Source organism: Notolabrus celidotus, chromosome 12, assembly GCF_009762535.1.
Source record: "Notolabrus celidotus isolate fNotCel1 chromosome 12, fNotCel1.pri, whole genome shotgun sequence".
NCBI lineage: Eukaryota > Metazoa > Chordata > Actinopteri > Labriformes > Labridae > Notolabrus > Notolabrus celidotus.
The window spans coordinates 9,065,923-9,082,861 of record NC_048283.1 but is presented as its reverse complement, the minus strand read 5'-3'; the positions used below and the strand labels follow the sequence as shown (position 1 = coordinate 9,082,861).

Below are 16,939 nucleotides of genomic sequence, written 5' to 3'. Positions count from 1 at the left end.
ATGAAAAATATCCTTTCCTGTAAAAGGTCGCTAGCATTGCAGATTCAGTGGTAGTTAACATTTGTATATGACTGACCTTTAACAAAACTTTCACCTGATGTTTTTAAACTTATTGGACCATATGGCAGAATCACTTTCACTCTCACACACATTGCTCCAAATAACATGGTGTGCATGAGTGCTACTGCCTCTGAATCATTGCACAAGCTAACTATACAACACTGACTTAGCCCAAAGTATGAGACAGCTCATGCAAATTAGTGTCTGTTGGAGGAAGACGAAGAGGCCAAGAGGCCTATATTTCCCAGGAGCCTGGAGTTCTTATTCACATATGCCCCTCACAGCAAAAACTTTCTCCTGTCAGACAGAAGTGGGAGTGCTCTCAGAAGGCAGGACATGATGTAAAAAGTACTCAACAGTTGTTTCTGCATATTGGTTACAAAATATTCAAGAAAGTGGGCGAAGTCAAGTCTGAGGCTATGGCTATGGAATGTAAAAGAGTACAGAGCAGCTCCACTATGTGCAAAAAAGATCAACAGTCATGCACCATTTGCATGATATGCCGTTACCCTTTGGCTACTCGCTTGTAGCAAATTATCATCCCCTTTACCAGCTGCAGTCACAAATCCACGACCCGACCTCTTGAATAAATTTACCCAGAGAGGACTGGAAGGAAAACTAACAGTAAAAGTCAGGGTGAGTAATGTGGCTATTTGCATTGACACATGTAGCCATCCTAGAATTTTGAGGAGTTTAGAGCATGTGTGAATACAGGTAATTTCAAAGTAAGCTAGCAAAACCAATGCCAACCATCATGCTAACCATCACTAATACAGTGCAAGGTGCAAAGAACAGTTGGCATCTCTTTACCTGCTTGTAGTTACTATTCTTTAATGGCTGAAAATACTTCTAAAAAACAAACAAAATACAAATAGGAGGGTAGAGGTGGGAAAATGTGGAAAGAGAAAAAAGCTAAGAATTTAGTGAATTGCTTCTTTTACAGTTGTCTGTGAAGGTTCTCAGTCATCCAGGTCATGGTAATCCAAAGCTTGATCCGTAAGGCAAATGGACTGGTAGAAATTCTTGAAGACGTTTCACCTCTCCTCTGAAAGGCTTCTTCAGTTTGGAGTGCTGGTTGTTCGGGACCCCCCTGATGGTGTGTCATCCCAGGTCCCTGGCATCTTGGGGATGAATGTCATTAGGAAGTGCTACCAAGAGCTCTTTGGGCAGCATGGTGCAACCCTTTTCCGTTCGCACCCAGTTTCTGAAGCCCCAGAAAAGGTGGTGGAAGCTAAGAAGCCTTTCGGAGGAGAGGTGAAACGTCTTCAAGAATTTCTACCAGTCCAGTTGCCTTACGGATCAAGCTTCGGATTACTTTTACAGTTCTTAACATTGACAAGCAAAGGGTCCAAGAATCCAGTCTCAACTAAACCCAGATATGAGTAGTAACATGATTTGCCCCAGATGTCTGCAGACGTAGCTACTAAGGTTGAAAAGTAACTATTAAAAGAGTGCTATATTGGTAGTGAGTTAGAATAAAAATGGTTCATTGTAACAAAAAAGTTTGCTTTAATATAGTAAGCTGCTTTTCTCTCCTGCTGTAGTCCAGCTGAACTCATTGTGATGTCTTTCAGCGTTCTTGAGCGCCAATTAATTTGAAGTAATCAACACTTTGGGAAGCCTCTCTGTATGGTGACACTTATTGCTCTGCTCAGGCTGTTTGTGCTTTCCCTGTTATCTCTCTGGTGCCTATGGAGATAATGTTTATACTGATGAAAACATAAAGCAATCTTGGAAGAGGCTTTGTTATCTTTCTTTTCAGTAGCATACATCAAGCAAAGCCTTCCTATCATCACTATACATCACTGAGTAAACACGATTACTGTGGGTAGTATAATTAAAGCGCCATACAGCTTGATAATATACAGCGGAATGCAGCCTTGTAGTGTCGCAGTGACGATATCATTGGATAAAATCAGAAACAAGGCTATAAATCACAACCTACAGCAGAGGTCTGAGCAGCAGGAGCTCAGGTATATATTCAGCTTAAGCAGGGTCTAGATAGCTCGAGAGGACAAGCACCAATCGGATTATGACATTGCTTTGCTTGTACTGGATATCTGTATGTAATATAAAGTGATTGTTTGCAAATGTGCTAGCCATAACAATTTAATAAGCTGATATCAAGGCTCATTGCTGTCAGTCTGCACAAAGAACTTTGTGCCCTCCAGCAGTCAGGCATTGTTTAATATAGCTCAAACACGAACAAATCACAGCTACTGACTCTACTATCATCTCCATCGCACCTCAAGTTTTAATATTGACTAAAAGCACAGGTCGTTAGCTCCCAATGTCCTTCACTTGTATCCCTTCCTAATGATGCCAGCAGCACAAGTGGAGTAAACACAACATGCTTTGATAGTTCATGTTTCGATCACATAGGAAACACAGCGAATAGATTACTATTCCTTACAGCATCTTAAAGGCTATTTAATAAAGAAGTTTTACCCTGTGTGTGTCTAATCCCTTAGGAGTGTTCTGAGTATGTGTGAGTGGGTAATGGTGTGTCTAGGAGCCTGATTGGTGCGCAGCAGCAACAAAACTATCAACCAATCAGAGGAGGAGGCACCTTGCGGCTTAGCTTTAAGAAGCTGATGTCCCCTTCATTCAGAGCTGCTTGTGATCAAGTTTGATTAACTCGGTGACTTGTAGCAGAGCTCTTGATGGTAAACTTGTTAATTGTATCTGTGCTTCTTAGCAAACAAGAACAGGCCAGGTATACATTAAGTTCAGTTTTGGGCATTTACACACAGGCATGTTAGGAAGAAGAAGAAGAAGAAGAAGAAGAAGAAGAAGAAGAAGAAGAAGAAGAAGAAGAAGAAGAAGAAGAAGAAGAAGAAGAAGAAGAAGAAGAAGAAGAAGAAGAAGAAGAAGAAGAAGAAGAAGAAGAAGAAGAAGAAGAAGAAGAAGAAGAAGAAGAAGAAGAAGAAGAAGAAGAAGAAGAAGAAGAAGAAGAATCCATTATCTTGACCGCTTATCCCGTTAGGGGTCACGGGAGGCTGGAGCCTATCCCAGCTGTCTTCGGGCGGAAGGCAGGGTACACCCTGGACAGGTCGCCAACCTATCACAGGGCTAACACAGAGAGACAGAACCATTCATGCACACACTCACACCTACGGGCAATTTAGAGTGATCAATCAACCTGAGCATGTTTTTGGATTGTGGGAGGAAGCCGGAGAACCCGGGGAGAACCCACGCATGCACGGGGAGAACATGCAAACTCCACACAGAAAGGCACCTGCCCGGCCGGGGATTCAAACCAGGAACCTTCTAGCTGTGAGGCAACAGCGCTGCCCACTGCACCACCGTGCAGCCCTGTCCGTTAAACAAGTGAATAATATTTTTGCCATTGTAGGTCTGAAATGCTGGGCAAATGTTGTATCTCATCTGGAGTGCAGCCACCCACAACTAGCCGGGGCTGTCGCTCTGGTTAATGGCTACTGCCATAAGGCTCTACTACCTGTATGTAAATAAGCCGAGATGACAGATGGCATCTCGTACCACGCTACAGTTTGGCCGCATTATGGCTGCGTAACAAGCACAGGCATGTGGATGTTAACCTGGAAGCTGATGATAGCTCTGTTAACCTTAGCCACACTCCGGAAGCAAATTCGACATAATTTACCCGCAGCCCCTGTGATCTTGTGTTGAATGAGTTTAGCTCAAATTGAACTGTTTTCTGAGTGTTGCCATACCTTTAGACGAGTCAGCTAGTTGAGATTAACATTTGTGTTGAAACAACAAGGACATTAGTTGCTTTTGAACATCCTTGGCCGTTCCTTTTGTATTTAGTTTGGGTAGTCAGCGTAGTTAGTGAGCTCTTATTTATCTGTTTGCACTTATCATGAAGATAGTTATCTAACTCTTTTTTCAAAGTCCTCTTTTTGTTTTCCTTATTTATTTGAATTTAAATAGCATTTGATGGCCCTTTTTAGTTTCCCTCACTTTGTCTTGTACCACAATCTTCATCTTTTTGTAATAACACATTTTTGCTTATATACCAATGCGTGCTGCTGTGTAAGGTGATTTCGAGTGAACACATGGGATAATTAAGTCGCTATAAAAAGGTTGAAACTGTGAATATGAAACAAATTTGAGAATAAATATAAAGTGAACATAGTTTAATTAAAAACAAGACTATGAGGTTGATTTTATTAGCAAATCTGTTTCTGCTCAAGAGGTAAAGTGTGTGTTTGATATGAATGTTCCACTCTGTGTGACTCCACAGCTTCATAAGTGCTGAATGTTAAATAATTCAGAGTGACTTCACACCACCTCTCTTGTTATTATTCTTTTAATTCAAACTTATCAACAGCTTTGTCCAAAGCATCTCATATTTTTCTCCTGGCACATGAGCAAGGTTTTTATCACCTCATTATTTGAAGAGACACCTGACTTTCAGAGAACATACTTGTAAATCATTTAAGCTTCACAGCAAAAGAACATTTTGTGCTCTTGTTCAACGGAGTGCTAACTTGCCCGGCTGCTGGAACTATAAAAAAAGCTGCTCCATACTTCTGGCAGAATCAGAAGTGGAGTGGGTTTTTATTTCTTTTTTTTTGGTAGATTTCATCAGAAAATAACTCTGGATCGGTTTCTTTGAAGCTGAACACCTTTCACGTAATTCAAGAGCAGTTTTTTCCAAAGGTCTTGTCTCAACTATGAACCCTGCAACCTCGAGGGAACGAGAGTAGGAAAAGATCACAAACTGTTTTCAAGAGGGCTTGCATCATCCCTTAATAATCCTGAGTCCCTCAGGATCAGATGTGATGGAAGAAGACAGTACACGTCCAAGCCTTATTAAGAGCTGATCCGCCTTTTATTAAGGGCTTCTTTATGGGATTTCCCCCCCGACTCGGCAGCATGAACTGAGGGATACGCTCCACTGCAGACGACCTGAGGACCCCTCTGGATCTGCCTTCAATGAGAGGCTGTTGGAAAAGTGTGACACCCCTGAAAGGCTGCAAGGTCCCCCGTGCAGAGTGAAAGGTAAGGGAGATGCGGTGACAAAAGCTTACTAAGGCGCTAACAGGTGTGACATGTTATTTTTCCACTGACAGCTCAAAACAGATTAAAAATGGCAGAGTTGTTTTCAGTAAAGTAGTGAGAGTTTGAAAAGATCCCCATCTTAAATCCAGCCCGCTTCTATTGCATGAAAAAGTACAGTTAAAACTAAAGATTCCAGGACATGTCCAACAAAAACAAAAGCCACAAGATAATAACCTACAAGATTACAATAATCTTTAACATCAGTATTCTCTGTTCAGTTTTATTGTGTCTAAGTGTAGTTTTTATGCATACAACCTTCCAGAGAAAGCTCAGCAGTTCTTGGGAAAGTACAATAAACCACCGGATGACCTTCTTGGCCCTATCAGCCTTAAGGAAAACTCTCCACACTCACCGAACATGTTGCCAATATGACCGTTTCTCGTCAATGGCCGCAGCTCGTTCTTCCCCCAGGCATAGCGCTTGTAGTTGTCCCAGGCGAACTTCATCATCTGCAACAAAAACAGAGGGCACAGCCCGGTCAGTGGACTGATGGTAAAAGCAGCACACCCCCCAAACACAGACGTAATTAAACTGGTATAGCTGAAGGCAAATGGGATGATGGCTTATTGATCAGCCTGGATTAAGGACAAGCATGCAATTAACACACATAAAACCACACAGCTACAACAATAAGAGTGACATTTCCCCTGCAGCTCCTCCTAAATTAAGGATTTAGTCATGTCAGTGGACGGAAAGTAAGTTCAATAGATAACAAGGCATATCGCAGGAGAAGGTATCTCTGTCTCTCCTAAACTGCTGCTGGATACAGAGATGTGGATGTGAATTGCAGAGGGAGATAGAATATTTGAGGCACTGAAACTAGCAGCAAGACAGAGGAGTGAGGGATGAGGAGAGAGCTGTAATGATCAGAGCTGAAGAGCACAAAGATGACTGATACACCTCTGCCTGCAGCAAAGCACAGTTACAATTAGCTTAAAAGAGTGTGAGTTGGTTTATGCTCATCAAACAAATTCGAAGAATATAAAAACAAACAGAACAATGTGCTCATGAAGGCAAAGCTAGACAAGAGTACATGTTCTTCAGGTGCTGGATCAAAATAAGCAAATTAAAGACAAAGTCAGACAGAAAATCCACAGAGTGCTCCAAGCCAGCTTTATGATGTCAAATAGAATAAAGTTTGGATGCATAAGAAATCTCTATTAGATATAACAAAGTAGAGCAAGCTGAGCAGAGGAAATTATCGTGGCAGGAAGCACGTGTTATGCAGGTTTGATAATGTCTATAACCTTGAGTTCATGCAAATTCGATAAGACTTTTCGGTTTGGCACATTTTATACAAAAATAACACAACACTTGAGTGCTTTAAATACAAAAATAATAAATAAATAAAGACCCACCCCTCAATTAATATACAAGGAAACAAGTATAAGACAGGATATGAATTAAAGACTTGATCAAAACAGGAGCTGATGGACTGAGGAAACGCTATCATGAGATCGTAATGAGGAAACACCAGAGGTAAAATAAAGTGCTAAAACTCAAGATAGGGGAAATAAAACAGCAATAAAATGGAAGCCATAAAGGAGATAATAAAATATTAAAAGATTCATCTGGGAAAAGAGAATAAGATAATGAGAAATAAAAGACAATCCAGTAAAATAAAAGAGAATAAGATCATAAAACACAACCAAAAGGAGCATAAGAAAATAAAAATATGATGTATAAATCGGTAACATGGAAATGAATGAATAGATAGATAATTAAAGAGAGTTGAAAAAAAATAAAAAATAAAATTAAACTCAGTGGAAACCGACTTAAGAGATGCGTCTTGAATTTTACTCATGAAAATATCAACAATCAATGCTTCCGGTGTTTCAAAGCGAACAAATTTTGAACAAATCGTTCAAACTGAAATTTAAATTCCAACTAACCGGCTTGTATAAAGTTAAGAAAACACTCATAGTTTAACACAATTTATGAAACACAACTAAATATGGGGTTATAGCGTCAAACAATGTCAACTTTTTTGCTGAATTTGGCTAACACTAGTAGAGCTAGCACCACCAGCCTTCACTCCACCTTGCAGGTGAACATCCACACTGCTCCTTTCAAGTGGTTATATTCCAGTTTAACCAGACACATCCTACTTACAACTTTATCTCCATTTTCTAGATCAAGATACTGACGAACTGTGCTGCGCTACGAGATGTCATCTGTTAGCTGTGTTTGTTTACATCCAGGTAGTAAAGCATTGCATGTTTACGGCAGAAGCTATTAACCGGCTAGTGGCGGGTGGCCGCACTATAGCTTAGACACAACATATGACCAGGGTCTCTGGACTAAAATGATACAAATATTAGTCATTTGTTAAACTGAGTAGTCATTTTGGTGTTGACCAGGTTTAACTGTTCAGTTGACTAAACGTTCATATTCCTAGTCTATGCTGCCCACAGGTTCATAAGCAGTCCATCATACATTTGAGGATCATTGAAGGTGTATTTGTTGTCAGAGACCACAAGAAGAAAATTAAAACATAAACTAATATAAAAGCAGAACATCAATCTTCCTTTTCCAGCCTTTTGAGGCCAAATTATCAAACATGTACACATCAAACTTAAACAGATGTTAAAAAAATGTTTTATTCAGATTGTCTTATGCTCGTCACCTAAAGGCCTTTATCTGACCCTGCTAATGATTTGTGAGTTATCTTTATTTACAAAGATAGTTTTTAATTTCTCAGAACATATTGAAAAATATATTGATTAGTCATCTTGCAATTGGAGGTTTATTATAATCTTCTTTCAATTTTTTTCCCAAATCTTTAGCCCTTGACCCCCACGTACATGGTCTTATAGCAGGCAGCAGTTGTGGTTTTTCACTGTGTTTTGGTCTAAAAGTCTCTCAATTAGCTCTGATGGCGAGTGCAAGAGCTAATCATGATCCAGGATAGTTCCCTTTCTGGCTTTATGACTTTGAAGGACATGTAAATGTGCTGAACCAAACTGCATCCTTATAGTTTTATGGGAATCTTACCTGCTATGAAACACTAACGACTGTTGAAAGATTCTTGAAATTAAATCTGATTGTTGTTGTTTTATTTCCATCTCAACCAGAGTGGTGGCTGAATAGCTTCTGTTATATTAAGAGCCTTGCTGGCCTTGAGCTTCTCTTGTCATGGAATTAAGCTTGGATGAAGACACTCCTTGTTTTTAATTGTAAAATGTGCCTTGATGTCTTTCATGTTAAATTATCGAGCAGTACTTCTATGAGCTGCATTTCTAATGGATTCAGCTGCTATTATTTCCAAGCCAGACATAGAGCCTGTCTTTATTAGAAATAAATGAAAGACTTTTTTCTTCCTATCATCATCAAAGAGGAATATCACAGCAAACACTAGGGGAAAAAGCATCTTAATGCAAAGTGAAAACTAATTCCAGGTACATGAACACGAGTACACTTGACTCAGGTGCTTTCATCAATAACAGGCCTGTGAGATCAAATCAACCTCAGTGGATGAAGCAAACATGAAGAAAGAAGGAGCACTCTGGACACAGAGAAGTACACATGGTCGAGGATTAGATTTGTTCCACTAACATGATGTCATCTCTGTTATCAATACAACATGAGACTCCTCGCTCACCAGAGGTTCAGCTAATATGAGCCTGTGAGGAATGGACAACATGAATCCGATTACCTCTGACAAGTCCAGAGGCAGAAAATCCTCTCACCCTAAAAAGCTCATTATGAACACCCCAGAGCTCCAGGCATTCCTCACATGAAAACAACCACAGTTTTCATTAAAGACACATTGTTCGAATAAATGTCAAATGTCCTCCAGGTTCAGAAAAACAGCGACTGAGGGTCAGGGAGGTGAGGTTTCATTACAGGTGGATTAAATTCCATTAAAGTGTTTCGAAGCTACTCTGCCAGATTCATTTATGAGTCGGTATTCGTGCTGTTAGAGAAGCACGTTAACGTACGATGAAAAAAGACAACCTTCATATGTGAGAGGAATCTTACTCTGTGCTGTTTTCTTTGGTTGTATATCTGTATCTTTTTTCTAGCATCAAACCTGAGACAGCAGCAGCTCGCACAGCGTTTTTAACATTAATAAAAACAAATACTACAAATGCAAACAGAAGCAAGCTCACAAAATGTGAACAACATGCACAGGATATGATTAAAGAAAATAGCACCTATGAATCTTAAGTTGAGAATATCTTCACTTGTACTTCTCCAGACAATGCAGAGATTATAATGCAAGCAGCAAGTCTCATCATAGCTCACAGGATGCTTTGCAGAATGAAAACCTGCATATGTCTCAACTCTCAACTCTGTCTTTAATAATGCCAGCCTGTTTCATTCCTTTCAGAAGCTTTTAAAGCAAAAGAACAAAAGTCATAGGAATAAAAGTGTTTGCACAAAATATAAGATCTGGTAAATGTTAGGACTCAGTGTCTCTTTGGGTTTCCTTGAAGGACATACAGACTGTTTGTCACTCTGTGCAGAAATGATCACACAGCACGATGGAACCTGCGAGTGAGGGATGCTGGACTTTACGACCATCATCAAATAAATGTTGGGGGTAGCAGAAAACAGGCAGATGGTACTTTGAAACTGCATGACTGAAGGCATAGAAAATGTTAAATGGCAGCATTAATCTGCAATGATGTGATGCTGAAAGATGGTAAAATAAAGGGTACAGAGCAGGTGCAGCTGCAACTGACATTACCTTTCACAAGCACTTTATCCATTAACATTTTGTTGTTACATCAAAAAGTGTAAGCAATACTAATTTAATGCATGTCACCTTTATTTATTAGACATTTCACAAATACATCTGTCAAGTGAGACTGAACATCTGCATTTGTTGCTCAAGTCGGCCTAAAGTCAAGCAAGTAAATATCAACATGTACAAAGAAGAAGCTGTTAGAAATGTTTAATTGCTGGTGGTGAACAGTGGACTTGGTAACTTGGGAGGGTTTAGTGTCACATTACATTAGGTCCACACGCACCTGCTACTGGGGACGGGCTAGCTAAAGTAAAGTATCTAACAATGAGTTTTGATAGAGAGGTATTCAATTAGCTTTGATTCAGCATAGCAATTAACTCCCTTTATTATTGGTGTAAGTGGAGTTTTGAAGCCTATCAATGGCAGCTGACATGTTGGAAATGCTGACTCAACTTAACTTTGTTCAAACAAGTAAGAGGTGGCATTGAGTCTGGTCTTTAGCCTCCTTGCTAACAGCGACAGTGTGCCTGCCTGAGACAAGTAAGCAGTGCCCCTAATAATGCAAAAACTCATAACCTTATATATCTTATATATCTTTAAAACGAATAATTCAAACATTGTTATTGGGCAGAAACCTCTATCTCCTTTTTTTTGTTTCCCTCTCCTGCTGCTGTTTGTGTGTCAAGGAGAATGAGCCTTCAACAGGGAAGCCTCAAATGTCCCAGGAATGGTTGGACTGAAAACCAAGTTTCCAGTTTCATCATTTTTTGTTTTAGAAATTTTTGGTCCTGAATTCCAAATTTTTCAGTAATTTTGGAGCAGTTTTATAGGGTCCCCCCTGATACATTTTCTTTTATTTTGTTAGACTTGGCACAGTTGAAAATAAAAGAAAACTACTCTAATTTGTCGAGTATTGTCATATTTTGATATATTTTGATGACAAGTGCTTTTTATTGGGTATATTGTATCGGGTAAAATAGGCTTTCTAAAATAGAACAAATGATAGAATTTTAAAAGCTTGTGGTTTAATCCAATGCAGGTATTAGTTATGTGAAAAACATAGATATTGATTACATCCTGGAGAGCAGTGGTTTTGGAGATACAAGGTTTCTGCTCAATGGCAACAAAGTTATTTTAAAAAATGCACACCTGTACCTTGAATGCAGACAGAGAAATTGATTATTTAGCCTAAAATAATTTATATTCCAAGCTGTGAACACATTTATTTTTTGCTGTAAAGATGGGTTTAATTGAATTGGTGTGTATGTGGCTTTGGGTGCTTCTGGGGCCAGCCTCAAGTGGACACTCGAGGAACTGCAGTTTTTTGCATTTCTGCATTGGCTTCAATTTTCAAAACCTGAGGTTGCCACTTAAATTTAACTAGTGTACCAAAGCAGCATGTGAGTCTAGTATAAGCGCTACATCGCAACTAGTTAAATGAATGAACAGGGAAGTACTGACTTCTTAAATGAATGATACAACAAAATAAGCTAAGTTAAGCTATGAAAAGAATGAGTCTCAAACTGAGTTTAACAGTAAATTAAACAAAATGTAAAATCTGCAAAGTGTCTCAGCGATGGAGGGATGATAACATCGTTAAGCTGCATTTTCCTGTACTTCATTAGCAGTGATTGGTTTGGCCCTGCACCCATCAACCCCATTCTGTCATGTATGCACTTCTATGCATTGCAAATAATGTGTATGAGTAGTGTTAGTAGCATGCATTATTTATGTAGTAGATAATGCCCCATCAGGTCTCCATTATTTGCTCCAATGGAGTTAGTTAATTCCTGAATATAGGCACCTTGAAGGGCACTATTTCACTTAAACTACGGCCACTTTCTGAAGAAAAGAAGTTACACCATTAAGACCACTTAACCTACAGTTGAAAAATATCCTCTCCTTCTCAGGCAGTCATGCGACGGAGGCATAGTTTAGAAGAAGAAGAAGTCTAGCTACTTAGCAACAGGGGATATAATATTTATCCACACTGCAGTGTAGCTCATAGAGCACTTCTGTTCAGTTGTTAGCCAGAGAGTTTGCAGCACGCGAACAACACTTAAAGTCAGCAACATTTCGGACAGTCTATACAGCAAATGTAAGCTGACAGTATGATTTAAAACAATACTAGCTGTTTAACTCGTAATGTAACTGCTCCTGTATTATCACAAGATGAGTGGAGTTGAACAGCGAGAAAAGGGGGGTGTACTTCGAGTTTGTTTCCACTCACTGTGGTATGAATTGAATGCATTCTGTTTGTGGAATATGAGTGTTAGAGTATGATAAGTTTATGCTGTATGCACTTCTTCTGCAGGGTAACAGAGTTCACAGAGCTGTAGGAGGGTGCTAAATTTCTCAAAATCCATTTTGCCAGGACTTTCTTCTGCCTTCTTAGTATTTCTCTTTACCTATCTGAAGGTCTTTTATAATTAAGCTATATTCAGTGACTATTAAGTCTTTGAAAAACCTGCTGGAATCCTGTAAAAGAAAAAGCTTTGTCTTACAGCCAAAATGTGAGCACATTCAAGCTCACACTGTATATGAATATTTGGCTGAGCTTCCTGCTGCGACATACTGAAGCTGTTTCATTCAACCAGAGGGAAACTGATATCTGGCATTGTATTATAACATCCCTGCTGCTGTGCGCTGCAGAGGGTCAAAGCGTGGGAGGACCGGGGTCACACAGCCGTAGGATTGCTGGCATAACAACCCATCATCACAGCACACAACACACACAGCGCTAATCAATACCTAAAGCCACAGCCGAGCCTGCCCCCAAACACTGCTGCTGCTGCTGCTTCTCCGAGAGAGCTAACGGATGAACGATTCGTTTCCATGGGCAAAAAAAAAGCAGACACAGACATGATCTGACAGGACACTGACTGTTCTTTGGTTCAACTAATTGGCTGGTTGTTGGAGAGTGGAGGATCAATAAGTGAACACAGTGGCAGTGATTAAAATGAATCAGGGGTTGAAACAGGGGTACGACATTCCAATGCTAAGAGAGTAAGTCAGAAGTCACAGCATCTCATCCCGTGTTAAAACCAGAGGATAAAGGTCAGCTGCAGAAGTGATTACATGTACTCTGCACCAACTCAAAAACCTTGACTAAAATCTCTGAGGCAGAGAGTTTTCATCACATCCAACACAAACTTCAGATACGCTTAGAAAATCACCAAACTGATGCAATATTAACTTCAGTTTCTTTTTTAAAGTTGAAAATGTATTTCCTTACTCTTAAGCTAAAATAAATAGAATGGTGCTACATTTTTTTTGAGAGTCTTCTACCCAGCATACCAGATACCCAAGTTTGAGGTGTATTTTTGGACTCATACCATTATAGGTAACTTTACTGATACCTAAACCTACACCAATACAAATACTGATACCTTAACTAATACCTATACCAATACCTGTTCCCATACTACAACTGATAATGCTATTGTTACATTTACCTATATCATTATCCTGATCTCTACAAAAACCACCACTGATACCTATACCGACAATAATACTGATACCTTAACTTATACCTACACCAATACCTGTACCCATACTACAACTGATACCGATGTTGTTACCTTTACCTATACCATTATCCATATTAATACCAAAAATACTGATTCCTTTACTGCCACCAATACTGCTACATTTACCAATACTGATACGTTTACCAATACCACTACATATATTTAGACAGATACCTCCATGTAACCTGAACCACTTACTATTACTGATAAGATAAGATATCCTTTATTCGTCCCACAACGGGGAAATTTAAGTGCAAAGTAGACAGTGCAAAACAGTATAAAGCAAACGAGAGCCAATAAAATAGCAATTATTAAAAAGTTATTAGCAATTAAAATTAAAGAAGTAAAAATAAGCATATCTTACAATATTTATACACATTGTATATACACAACTAAATAAGTAAATTTACAAATATTTCCAAAACCAATGACGCGGTGAATATGTGCACAGACTTGTAGCCTAGGTATAAACAATATGTAAACAATGATACCACTTCTGCTGCCTTTATCCATACAAATAGGATACCACTGCTGGTACTTTTTCCCAATACTACTACTATTATCATCTATATCAGTACTTCTACTGATACCCTTGCCAATACATTTACTGTTACTACTCGTCATACCTATATAAATACCTATACTATACTACTGATACCACTGTGACTACCTTAATCTGTACCTATCCCAATATCGACACCAATACCACCTCAGGACTTTTACAGATACTTACACTGATACCACAACTAATGACTGTATCAACACCTATACCTATAATAATCCAAATACCATGACTGTTACCTTTTACTGACACTTTGTTCATACCTGTAAAACCTTTGCAATACCCACACTGATACAACTACTGACACCTCTATTGAGACTTGTACAGAAACCATTACTGATACCTTTACCAATACCTTACCAATGCTGGTAGCGGTATTGCAATATTGTTTTATGTCTCTTAATTGCTTTTTAAGGCCCCCAGCAAAGGCAGACATGTTATCCTAAAGAACATTGGTCTTATCTTTGAAAGAGTTGCTCTGCTGTACTTTTGTTGCCTGGAAATTGACAGCGTTTTAAGCGTAGGTTGTAACTCTCCCAAAGGAAATGACAGCCCAGGAGGTTACAATTATCTCAGTGTCACTCCTTTCTTTCTTAGAAAAGCTCAGCATGTGTTTCCTTTGCATCAGTACAACTCTGCAGACAGAAAGCTAGAAAAGCACAAGTGAATAAAAGAAAGAAGATAAAATATAACCTGTAAAGTGACCTTGATAATCCGCTGTACTAACATTCAGTCTTGATGTGCCGGTTTCTGATTTCAGATACTATTTAGAAAAACTGTTTTTCTTCGCAGAATCTGTCATCTGCAAAATCTGTAAAACCACAGGTACATCGGCCTTGCATAAACGGTGGAACCTTAGTTATATAACTTGAAGCTGCTTTGTGTGACTGTGTTTGTTGATCTGCCTTTTGTAATCTCTCAAGACGAGGTTGATCTCTGATAGATTTTTGTGTTTTAAAGTCAAGGCTCTTTGAGGTTCTCAACCTGTTGGAAGTACATTTCCTGCCTCCAAGACTCCCAAAAGATGCATAATCACAGACTGAAAATCTGTAGGGAGAGGGGGCTGATATGTTAATTTCGTGAGTCATATGTGGAAAATCATGAAAGAAAGACAAAGGGGGAAGTTACAGCAACCGGCAGCGCCAAAGATTGGGCCACTTGTGGGAGCTTTAAAAGCTTGTTTCATCCACGGCTGCAAGGATGGGACTTATCCACAAGAGTCCATGTTTAACAATTTCAAATGGATGACACAGAGGCATATAAGCATCTGGCACACAAGAGGGATAATGTGAACTTCAGTGTCTTTGAGGCAGTGATGTAAGAAAAAAAAAAGAGAAAGAGATATCAAAGTACTACCACAGAGGAAAAGATGCTTCTGGAGAGAGGTCTTGATATCAGGGACATTTTTCCTGAATGGTCTGTGGTAATATTCTAATAATCTTTACAGGAATCAACAGTAACTGCAAGTAGGGCTGGGCAATAATTTGATAACGATAATTATTGTGATATAATTTTTCTCAATATAAATATAAGAATGAGCCTTAAACGCTAGTTGCCACCCAACATTAGACAGAAGAAGATGACGGCATTGAACAGCCAATCATGTTGCACGATGAGGGGTAGGCAGGGTTTATAGACGTTTGGAGTTGAATGTAAACAAAACTGAAACGAGCAACAGCGACACTGAAGAAAACTCAAAACCTACCAGCTCAAAACAGAGTCGTTAGTGTGTCGACTCTGCGTTCGCTCAGCTTTAACGATTGACTTGATGCACATAGTTAAATAAACTTTCATGATGTGGGTAAAGGAAGAGCACGGAGACAACTTCTGCACCGTGACCGTAGCACACAACATTGAATAACTCAAAACAATACTCTATAAGCTGATACACATAATACAATTAGATATTTCTTTGTTGTAAATTTAAATCAAATCATGAAAATTAACTCAACCTGAGAAAATTAGAATCTATAAACTAAAACTTCACATAAAATCTCATTTTATATTAAAGACCTGCTTCCTGTTAGCACCGTCAGAAATGATGGATTCAAGAAGCTTATCTGAAAACTAAATCCAGATACAAGCTAACAAACTGACTGGTTTCTTCAACTTTCAATCGAGCAAAAATCTGCCTTTTAATTTAAATGAAATAATGATTTGATATTTATCGTGGTAATTATCGATATCAACTAACTGCGAGCACAATCAATTTAATGTCATCAATATCATCAAATTGGTTTTACCATTGGTTACTCCCAAGAAGTAAATAGGTGTGCAGTCCATCATGACTTAATGTGGTTCAGAATTTACACGGTGCATCAGCTGTTTTCAGTTTACTTTACATAGAGAACTTATCTGAGAAAACATGCAGTTCAGTGTCATCAGTACTGGGTTTGAAGGGTTGCTTCCTTTTATGATGCTCTTGGGATTCAAGTACTGATAGGCACTAATATTTAAAAAGCTCTGGTGCAATATGTAACAAGCCAAAGTAGATTTTTGTTGGCCCAAATGCAAACTTGCATAAAAATGCAGCCATGGAAATTGAGCACACCCTTCTGCTTTGATACCTCATAGATGAAACCTCAATACAAGTCAACAGAATGATAATATATTTTGTGTTTGGGTTATTTACTTGAACAGAAAACAAATGTTGTGTTCTCTCAGTCTTTTATTTCAAGGTGTAACTTTTTCCCTACTTCTTTAAGACCACTACACAAAATTGCAACCAAATATAGGGATACAAAGTCCAGAGTGCATCTCCTACACCTGCCAGAGCTCTTTGGCTATTGGAGCATTGGCTCTTAGTAAGGCCAGAATGTGGTTGTAAAAATGTGATACTGAATTGATGAAGGGTCAAGTTACAGAAATAAAACTCAAGTAGCTACAGTCATATTGGCAGCTGTTTTAGTTTTAGTTTTACACTTAAGATAAAATGCTCAACAGTTTTAGTCACTTTTTTATGACACCACTACATAGTGCAGACAATATGTTCTAGTAGAAGTTACAGAAGACTTAACACGTAGGCAGAATAAATCTTTCTCACAA

General features: G+C 38.9%; 1 protein-coding gene across 2 annotated transcripts in view; it reads right to left on the bottom strand.

Annotated features, from left to right (window-relative positions):
- The window catches only part of LOC117823331 (mannosyl-oligosaccharide 1,2-alpha-mannosidase IA), a 292,819-nt gene that overhangs the window by 162,277 nt on the left and 113,603 nt on the right, over window positions 1-16,939 (bottom strand). For both annotated transcript variants that reach the window (XM_034698484.1, XM_034698485.1), the window contains exon 2: window positions 5,462-5,558. In XM_034698484.1, the coding sequence (XP_034554375.1) occupies window positions 5,462-5,558 (97 nt within the window). The remainder of the gene's footprint in view (window positions 1-5,461; window positions 5,559-16,939) is intronic.